Source organism: Rosa chinensis, chromosome 4, assembly GCF_002994745.2.
Source record: "Rosa chinensis cultivar Old Blush chromosome 4, RchiOBHm-V2, whole genome shotgun sequence".
Taxonomy (NCBI): domain Eukaryota; kingdom Viridiplantae; phylum Streptophyta; class Magnoliopsida; order Rosales; family Rosaceae; genus Rosa; species Rosa chinensis.
In genome coordinates, this window is record NC_037091.1 from 41,180,387 (window position 1) to 41,191,237 (window position 10,851).

Consider the following 10,851-nt stretch of genomic DNA (forward strand, 5'->3'; position numbering starts at 1 on the left):
TCTAATAATTTAGCTAGCCAACAAAATATATGCATGCAATACTGCAAGCTAATAAACTAGAAGCACTACACAATCCTGGCAACCAAGTAAACAACATAGCAAAATAGCTAGCAATACTGCAAGTTTGTCCAAGGTTTTATTGATCTTGAACTTGGCTAAATGGAAAAACTTTGACCCTGAACTGAAGCAAAGCAGTAGCAGCGTGACACTACTGTGAGGGTACCTTATTCAGCACATCGTTAGAGTTTGGAGCGTGACAGGTACCATGGTTACAGTTCCCATAGCTTCTAGGTGGAGTACCGAAGCTTGAAAATTTAACAGTAGAAATGGATTGCCCGTTTGTATACTCTAGGCGAAGTTTAGGCTTCTTTTGCTCCTTCAGTTTGCCTCAGTTCTAGGTCTGCCATTTCTCAACACGTGGGTGACTTTCAGAAGATCAATCTTTGTAACATCGCCAGCAATCTCCTCAAATACCACCAACAGATTTTGGGATGGCTTAAGCCAATACCGAGGAACATGATACCTGAAACATGGATAGAATATAGGAAATTAGTAAATAGGTACTTAATGCTTTTTTCTGATCCAGTGGTAAACAAGTTTATACATACCAAAATAATTGCACGCGCTGCAGTTACCATTAGCATGAACAGTCCAATATCTTCCAATGAACAATCCCGTTACCATAAGCTCAATTATTCCTTACGTTTTAGTTACCTCTAGGAGTGATATACCATATGATTAAATTAGTGGTTGACCCTAAACTTTATTTAGCATGACATAGTGCTTCATTTGATTGCTGAAAAGTACACACAAGTAGAGACTGTTAGATCATAATGTCATGGTGTCCTGAAAAGTACATTGCTGCTAGCTCACTACTTTATTACTGATCCTAGTGTCCTGTAAATTGCTGACTCACTTTGGGACCAGAGCACCCCATTTAGAACATTTACTCAAAACCCAAGGCCAGCTTAGCCCCTTCCCTTCCCAGGCCTTAGGCTTCCTTTGTACCCAAAACAAGAAGGAAAAAAAAAACAAAAGACGAAGACAAAACACACCAAGAGCGAAGAAGACAAAACACACAAAGCACTAAAGAATCAAAAATCGAAAAAATAAAAAAATCAAAGAATTGAAAATTTGAAATAGTAGAACAATAGAGCATTAACCAATTGAAACGCCAGCTTACAAAAATAAAAAATGAACCAGCAGAGCATTAACTAACACTAACAGACCTGGGATCTCTTATTTTAGACATTAAGCAATGGAGGCGACAAGCTTCATATATAATAAGCATCATCACAATTACTCCTATTTTGGACCTGTACTAACCTTGTACTTAACTCGTCATCATACAATACGAAAAGGAAAGCAGCATATCATATGTACCAGACTACAGCAATGAAAATCACTATGATTTACAAAAGGAAAACACAAAACAAAATCTATCTCAGCCAAATAGAAAAACTCACGTAAATAAGCAAAATTAGAAGTAGCTAACCCATCCAAATCAAGACTAAGTACCAAAATTAGAAGTAGCAAACTCATTCAAACAGATACGAAGAAGTGAACAACTGAAGAACAAATTCTTCTCTTCAAAGTTCAAATTGTCCAATACTCCAATTGTTCAATCCAATTGCAAAATATTGAAATAGATTCAGTACCCAACTACCCATTAAGTCATTAACCAATTCAAACATCCAATTCAAACTTAGAACTTACCTTAAGATATTGAATATGATGTGTGATGCACTCTGAAAATAGAACACCAGAGAGATATTTATAAGCAGCCAGTTATGTTTACATGGAAATTTATACATAATTGACAAACGTGAACACAAGAAAGAAGTGTAAATAATTTCTCTGACATGCCAAGATCAATAGAAACCCAAGCCACATGCGTTTAGGTGAAGGGAAAGGAAGCATTAAGCGGCCAACACCATAGATGGCAGCTGCAAAGAAATGGAGAAACAAGTGTAATGGACGAGGGTTAAGACCAGAGAGAAGAGAAACTGGTCCATATGAGCAGATGCCTCCAAGGGATGAGACAGTGTTGTATCCTTCCCATCTTTGTAAAGAGCATAACCAAACACTTTCTGGGCATCAATCGACTCATTGCACAATCTGTGGTCAGAAATAGATATTGTTCAATGTTCATCAAAATTTAGGTACTAGTTTAGTAATAATCATTCAACTTCAGCAGAAGTATGAAGTTAAATTAAACAATTTCTAGATTAGGTGATTGCTTACCTTCAAGACCCAACTCAATCAATTTGAGATATCCTCCAAGCTGCAATAGCTCCCCAACAATTCTGTCTGGCTCACTCAAGACTTTTGCACTCCCAAAATCACAAAGTTTCAGCTGATGTGTGTGCAGATTTACCTGAATATGCACAGGTAGGATTTGAGCATGACCAATAAAAGATCAATGAAAGAACAAATATATAAAAAGGATGGTCATCAGATGCAACTTAGTTAGCGTATGTGAATTCTTTTTTTGAACTTATCCGTCATGGTATGTAGCAAGCTAGTAGATCGATACCCCAGTTTGCTCAGATTCTCTACTGATAAGAAACTATGTTAAATATTTTAAATTCTTATTGTCAGCTTTCACTAAGACAAATCATGCATTTGGCATAAGAGTCAAAATTATTTGGCTCCAAGAGAATTCAGATATCAATTCCTCAAAGAGGAAAAGGAAACTATAAAAGCTCAAGCCACCAAAGTAACAAACTAAACTAGAGCTATTAGGTAAAGAAATAGAAGGATATCATATGAAGCTAAAGCTGAATGTATATATATCATCACAATTCATGGAATTTCTGCGAAATGGACACTTGAAATTGATATGTAGAAGCATTAGGTAACAGAAATGTTTCACACAAACACACAGATATACATGAGATATAGAATGCATACAGGTCCAATGATCCAAAATATCATTTTAATGCTAACATGTTATTCTCAGAACTACATTGCACTAACTGAAGTATTACCATTTGCATTTCTTGATTTAAATATAAATATTTCCCCAGTGTTTTTGGGATTAAATTTAATATATTACACGTAGTTGATTAATTTTTGTAAAACCAGTAGAAGTCTTATATAGGTCATGTGTCAAATGGCTCTGCTAAGGAACCCAGTGAATCAGTATCAGACAGGATATCTAGAGTCATACAAAAGCAACCATCCATATGGAAAAATAATCTTACAAGTAAATTTTGAGGCTTGATGTCACGGTGACAGATGCCAATGCCATTATGTATATAAGCAAGTGCCCGACAGATCTGTACCAAAAAGAAGTTGGGCTATAAACAAGTATAAATAATGAAAGCAAAGAAACATTAGAAATTATGAACATAGAACCAAATATACTTGGTGGCCGTAGGTAATATGCTCATCTATGGAGGGAAGATTCATTCAATAGAAATTTTTGATAAACAACACAAGGCAAAAGATAAAACTATAGAATCAAATAACTTCATATCTGGTAGGTATAAAGTTTAACATATATTAAAGGCATCCGCTGGTTGATCCTGCTATAGTTCCTTGGGATATGGTAAACAGTTTCAGGAACAAATTCAAGTACGAGATTCAAGTAAACCTCTTCTTTGTCTGTAGTTGAAAAGAAGCAATGTTTTAGGGAAACAATGTTTAGATGATCCAACATTTGCATAATCTGTAACTCCCGGTTCTTGTAACGCTTGTCTTGGAGAACTTTCTTGATAGCAACAATCTCTCCAGTTTCTCTACATTTCGCGGTGCACAGAAGTTCAAGTCTGTTCAACACTGTAATCTATTGGAAGATCGAATGAGAATAGATTCAATAGAGCAAAATATTGTTTACCAACCTGGAAAACAACCCCAAAAGAGCCAGTTCCAACCACATGTTCTGAAATATAACTCACTGTCTGTCAATCCACACAAGAGAAAAAAGAATGCACATCATGAAAGACGCAAGAAACCACCATTTCTAAGTTACAATGACATTACTCAATTAAATTTCCATACAAATAGTCTTTCTTTCGACCTGTCTAGATTGACCACCTCGATCGCCAACAGTTGTGCGTATTACATATCCTGTTTTAGCACCCGCACCATCAATTATATCAGGTTCACTATCCTACAACAGAAGAAACAGCAAAAGATGTGAACCAAGTGTAGCAAGATTTTGCACAATCCTAGTCAAAAGCAGTCAGCTTCACTCAGCTTCAGGGTGAAGAATCTAAAGGTATAGATCTGCAAAACAACTGTCTGTTGCAAGACAATACAAGATCACAAACACATATAGTCAAGAGAAAACAAGAAATACCGAAAACCAGGTCAGTCAGCTAAAAGTTTCTCATTGGGATTCCTAGCATGTAGTCAATGTGGTACTCAATTCACAGTCAATAACACTCAATAACTACGCAATACAAAACCCATTACAAGTATACCATAAACAAACCCACAAAGTCATCACCTTTGTCGATTTTTGTTTTTTTGAAAGAAAAGAGTACAAATTAACAGTAGTCAAATGTCATGAACATTTTCAAATCTGGAAGCACAACTTCCATCCATTTACATTTTCAGCTATAACAAGAACCAAGAAAGGCCCTTAAATTAGCCGAAACCCACACAAACAACCACATTACTAAAAAAAAAAGCAAATCTAGCATCCCAATCTTACTGCTTTCTCTTATGAACAGACAACTCAACATACCCAATTCCGAAACTTGAAAAAGAATCCTTCTTGACGATCCAAACAACCCAACTAAGATTACCCATTGACATACACTACAGGTCAAAGCTTAAGCTAAACTTACATTCTATACAATACCATAAAAACACAACGGCTTAGTTCGAATTCCCCTACAATGACCCCTGCCACATGTCCTTGGATCCAGGATGAGGGAAATCACACCACCTGTTCTGAAATTGTATCACTAGCCACTGACAATAATGTGAACCAAGAACAACAGCAGCTAGAGATCAATAAACAAAAATAAAAAATTAGAAAACAGAAATCCTAATAGTTCTTTCATTAAATTATGACAAGAAAAATCCACCATTACCTTATTTCCAAAATTCCTTAAGGTTTAGCTTGAGCAATCAAGAAAGCTTTCTATTGAGAAAATCAATGACTCTCTGAGACTCCACGGCGTCCAATCCACCTTCGTCAACGCCGAGGCCAGCGGCAACTGCCTCATCTTGGGGCAAGTAATTCACGAAATTTCCCTTGGTCGACACCCACTCACCTCTCTCTCCCATCCGAACCCTACTACTACTACTACTACTCTCCGGCGGCGCAGAAGCAGCAGCACTTGAAACTTCGACATTGGACGGTTGGGACAGCGATTGCCGAAGAGAGGCAGAGAGAGTGGGATTTGGGGATTTAGGGCTTCTGGGATGATTCTGGCCTTGATTTTTGGGGACAAAGACCTTTTGCGTTTTGGCGAAACCCTTGCTTCCTCTAGCTTGCCTATTGGTGTTGCCTTGAGGGTTTCGGTGACTCGACATGGCCTAGAAGATCCCAATCGAAATTCTAGAGAGCTCTACCAATTGCTGGAGAGCTCCATAATCCGAACGCGAAAGATGAAATAGAGACCAAAGAAGAAGTAGGAGAGGCTAAGAAGAATAATCGAGAGAGTGAGAATCGAGGTGAGAATCGAGATCTTAGAGAGCTGAGAAAGCTAATGAGTCTGAGGGATAGAGGTCAAAAAGCACACGTCGCGGGTTCTAGGTCTGGTTGAGAGAGCAGAGTGAGAAGGAGAGAAAATCACTTATAATTTGTGAGGGATAGAGGTCAAAAAACACAAGTCAAAATAACTCAAAATTTTTTAAAACAGCCTCCACATTTAGACAACATTTAAATGTTGTCTGAATGTAACTAGGGCGTGGCTATTTGAGAGGGAAAAGACTCAATCAACTTTTGGATATCCCTCCAAATTTGAGATAGGAAATCACCATCTTCTACAACTACACAAATGTGTTGTCTGAATGCTCACCATTTTTCCAAACTAAACCAGTATGATTTTAGTGTATATTCAGACAACAGACAAAAAAATTATGTCGTCTGAAAAACTCAGACGACATAATGCGTGTCGTCTGAAAGCCTTTTTGGCATGGTGGCAGAAGACTGAGCTTGTTCATTGTTCTTAATGGCTTCTCCAGGTATGTTCATATCTCAATCATATATATTAGACTGATTATAAAAGAATGTGTTTCTATGAATGTGTATCTCGAAGTTTCATTTCTTGTACGGTGGCCAGTTGTCTGACTTCGTCACATTAGGGTTTTTCCTTCTAGTGCGTCAAGTGACTCAAAGACTAGTGGATCCCTAAGGATTCGTGGGTCACATGTTCTTTTGGAACAACGTTGTTTCAGTACAATTTTGCTTCTCACGACTGAGCTACTCTATTCTACTTGGTGATTTTTTCGCGGTTGGATGTGCGGGTATACTGTTGTTGTTAGATTTGAACTTGGGTTAATTGGTGTCGAATTTTTTTTCTTCGATGGTAGTGTGGCAAAAAATTTAGACTTTAAGTTCATCTTTAATTTGTAAATTTTTTTTATCATAGTGGTGAACTTTGACTCTGTTTGTTTGTGATTCAGGGAAGTCAGTATGTAATTTAGTTCCTATTTATACTGTTGACTTTTCGTGGTTGGGTGTGTGCGGGTAAGGTGTTGTTGTCAAATCCGAACTGGATCAATTGGTGAGCTTTCACTCGATTTTTTTTTCTTTTTGTGGGCTTGTTTAATCTCCTTGGTGATTTTTTTGTGGTTGGGTGTGCGGATAAGGTGTTGTTGTTAGATCCGAACTTGGGTCCAATTGGTTTTTTTTTTTTTCCTTCCCTTTTTCTTCGGTGGTAGTGCGGCAAAATGTTTAGACTTTAAGTTCATCTTTAATTTGTATGTTTTTTGTCATAGTGGTGAACTCTGGTTTTATTTGTTCGTGATCGACTTCAAGTGGTCATTATGTAATTTAGCTCCTACGATTAATATTGTTGACAAAATACTGTTTCAAACAACAAAGATATAGTGATGGTAACAATTAGTAACTATTAAATATTCGAATAAACAGAAAGTGGGTTTGATAGAGTCAAGGTTAACTGCCTTGATATTCAATTTCTACATGACATTATTGAACTCTTCTGGTTAATAGCAGTGAAATCGGGGAGTTTTCATTTTCATACATACCCAAGTATGAAATTGTTTCATTAGAAATTTAGAATACCTAAACTTTCCCCGTTGGACATATTCAAACCCGGAGTTAAAAACTCCGTCATAAAAATCTGCTATTGGCTTAGGTGTTAGTTAACTGCTGATATGACAGTTAACTGATGATGTGACACTTAAAAACCCCGGATATGAATATGTCGAATGGAAGTAAGATCAAGTAAGGACAAAATTTGATATTTGGGTAATGAAATTAAAAACTCCGCCATAGTTCAGGGTGTAAGATGTAATTAATGTTACTTCCAACAACGAAACCTCCATTCCGGTCGCCCTCGTTTCCGTTGACTTGGTTACCGGCAATTATGTATGTTAATTGTTTGTCATCTTCGCCGTCATCTTGTTTGTTTCTGAGGTTGGTCTGAGAAGGATATCTAGCTTGACGCAGAGGATTTGATGGTTTTGGTAATGCCGGCATGACATCGAGATTGTACTTTCCATTCTGATAATGATGATCAATAGGTTTCAGGTACGCTCCTATTGCACGGATACCCTTAAACCCAGAAGCCCTACCATGAAAGCCGACAATCATATTCCCAGGTGCTTGGATTGAAAAAGACTTATCATGTTGGTCTTCATTTCCATATGGTCCGTAACTTTTCTTGTTGCTCCTAAAAGTAAGGGAGGAAATAACGGTTGTCAAGGGCCAAAACTTACAATATCTTCCATGAACTGAAATCAGATATTCGTACGGATAATCAAGCTTGATCTGTTGACAAAATATTAGCTAATTAATGATTCAGTGATTTAATATAGATTCATAGAAGCTGAGGGATTACGACTGGACTTACCGTGTCAATATGGTCAGACCCTGTCTGATCACCATACTTGTCTGCCCGAAATGAGATCCCGTTGACATCATATTCAATCTGGATGGTGCCAACGCCAACTCCATCGTGAGCTATCAGCAACTGCCTGACTGTTGAATGAGCTCCATCATCAAAACTTTCCCCTCCGCTTTCTGTTCCAAAGGGCCCAAGCTTCCACAGTATTTTCTCACCAGAATAATCCTTCAAACTCTGTAACATTCATGGACTATTAACATTAATCTATAATTGATTTAGTACGTATATGTAACAGCTTGGAACTGATCGAGTTATACTGAACGAACAAAAGAATTTATAGACATAAAGAAAAGAAATCATGATACTAGTCTAGTCTAGCTATACGATAGACCTAAAAGAAACAAAGACAAATTCGACACTTTCAGCAATTGAATCAATATAAATATATATATGCACTCACCATGTTCAATTAAACGAGATGGAAGAAAGTGAGGAGAGAGTGAGTTTAAGGATATAAAAGAAATTGAATCGCGCAGTTAGCAAAATTTATATATGCCTTGAGCATTTGAGCGAAGGGTTTGATCAGAATTTGGATTTAGATATTAGGGAGAAATATCACTTTGGTCATCGAACTATGGCTCGTTCGACACTTTGGTCATCCAACTTTTAAAAACTTCATTTTGGTCATCGAACTATATCACCGTATATCACTTTGGTCATTCCGTCAATTTTCTCCGTTTTCTCTGTTAATTCTAGGGGTATTTTGGAGATGAAATGTTTTACCCACCATTTTTATAACTTAATCCAATTTTCCCCGCCTAAACATAAAACTTCATCCAATTTTGCCAACTTTTCCCTCCTTTTATTCATGCATTCATCATCAGTAATCAAAGCATACAACAGAGAAAAATAATCAAGTCAGAGAATGATTCAAAGGGAGGGAATATAAGAGGAAGAAAAATATTGATTTAGTAAATCAAGGAATCATAAAAGGAGGGAAAAGTTGGCAAAATTGGATGGAGTTTTATGTTTAGGCGGAAAAAGTTGGATTAAGTTAAAAAAATGATGAGTAAAACTTTAAATCTCCAAAATACCCTTGGAGTTAACAGAAAAAACAAACGGAATGACCAAAGTGATATGCGATGATAAAGTTCGATGACCAAAATGAAGTTTTTAAAAGTTGGATGACCAAAGTGTCGAGCGAGCCATAGTTCGATGACCAAAGTGATATTTCTGCCTAGATATTAATATATAGCTAGGTAGCTTACGACTACTGTGGTGCTCGTGCGGAAGAATCTAAATATTCTTTTCCAACTAATATCATGAATTTTGACATTAATTGAGGATCTAATTCAAAGGAGAAAGACAAAGCCTAAATAATTATGATTAAGTCGTCAGTACATTAAAAATTAGCCAAGTAGCTTGACGGAACTTTAGCAGTTTGAGAGAGGCTAAATATTCTGTTATCAACATATATGGATTGTTTGAATGATTCCGGTTCAAAGAAGAAAGACTGACCAGAAATTGTTTTCATTCATACAGCCATTCATTAGATATTCTCCACAAAAGAGTCTTACTAGTTACTCTCAACTAACTAGCTGGCGTACTTCCGAAGCGATCTTAGGCAAGTTTTTCAGAATCAAATTTGCTCACCAACACTATTTGGTAGTGGTATCACCACTCTCTTAAATACTGACATGTGTAAAATAAGTTAACTATAGTTAACTAATCCAACATAATATGTTTTAATTTTGGATAAAATTATAAATGTTCTCTTGGGTGATACTCAATATTAACATTGTAGTTTAAAAATGTTTAATTTTATTCTTGTGATTTGCGAAATTGATCAAAGTTGTTCCAAAAGCTAATTTTGACAAAAACTTTCCCTTATGCAAGTCATGTGTAAGGATAAGTTTGTTATCTCAATAAAAAAAAAAAAAAAGTTATGGGAAATGAAATGAAATATAAATAAAAAATCAGAATTCCACAACTTCCTATTTTTTTCGTTTCATTTTTGAAATACTATTTAATTTAATTTCTTTTACTATTTTAAATTAAAATAACTGTTTAAGGATATCTCTATTTGTGTTTGGCCCAAACTCTAGGTTACTTGACCTAGTGGTAATAGGGTTAAATTAGAAGGATCTAGATTCCTATTCAATGTACGATTACTTTCCTTGTACGATTGAGATTCTATGTATTGTAATCCTCTATATATAGAGGCCCCTATTATCAATGAGAATACACAGCAAATTCCTCTCAAATTCAGTTTCTCTAAAACACGTTATCAGCACCAGCCCTAACCCTGAAACCCTAAATTCGTAGCCTTCAAATCCCAGAAACCTCAGCCGCCCAACTCGAAGATCTCAACTCCAGGAGTCCGAAACAGGCGGCCCCATCCCCAAAACCGGCCGGCCAACCACCGAACCGGCCACCGGAAGAAGCAAAAGTTCCCCTGCCCGGTTCAAAGCTTTCCTCACCACCTCCTGCAGCCATACTGGTCTCCCTGCAGCACCTCCACCCCAGAAACCCGGAACCGGAAAATCCTCCACCGGAACCGGCCTAGAATCATCCGAACCGGCCACCAGAAAAGATTGATACCGAACCGGCAGAAAGAAAAGAAAAAAAAAAAAAAAAGGAGAAGCAGAGCCGCAGCCCAAGCCGAGCCCAAGCCGCTGCCCAAGCCGCTGCCTGAGGCCCAGCAGCCGGAAGCCCAATAAACCAGACCCTGCTGACGTCATCCTTGCGTCATCAGCACCCACGTCAGCAAGCCACGTCAGCTCCAGTCAGCAAGCCACGTCAGCATCGGTGCCAAGTCAACGCCGGTCAACCACCGCCGGCAACTTTTCCGGCAGAC

At 37.4% G+C, this 10,851-nt stretch overlaps 2 protein-coding genes across 2 annotated transcripts; both read right to left on the reverse strand.

Moving 5' to 3' along the window:
• Positions 1-378: 378 nt before the first annotated feature.
• LOC112199316 (cyclin-dependent kinase G-2) lies at positions 379-5,493 on the reverse strand. Its single transcript, XM_024340349.1, has 9 exons — positions 5,119-5,493; positions 4,025-4,117; positions 3,846-3,905; positions 3,485-3,754; positions 3,207-3,284; positions 2,245-2,377; positions 1,867-1,946; positions 1,717-1,748; positions 379-523 (listed from the first exon to the last, which is right to left on the reverse strand). Exons 1-9 carry the CDS (start codon positions 5,491-5,493, stop codon positions 379-381), a joined length of 1,266 nt encoding a protein of 421 aa, XP_024196117.1.
• Positions 5,494-7,351: 1,858 nt separating this feature from the next.
• On the reverse strand, positions 7,352-8,479 carry LOC112195828 (jacalin-related lectin 3). Its single transcript, XM_024336042.2, has 3 exons — positions 8,455-8,479; positions 8,001-8,228; positions 7,352-7,918 (listed from the first exon to the last, which is right to left on the reverse strand). Exons 1-3 carry the CDS (start codon positions 8,455-8,457, stop codon positions 7,406-7,408), a joined length of 744 nt encoding a protein of 247 aa, XP_024191810.1. The 5' UTR covers positions 8,458-8,479; the 3' UTR covers positions 7,352-7,405.
• Positions 8,480-10,851: the final 2,372 nt, after the last annotated feature.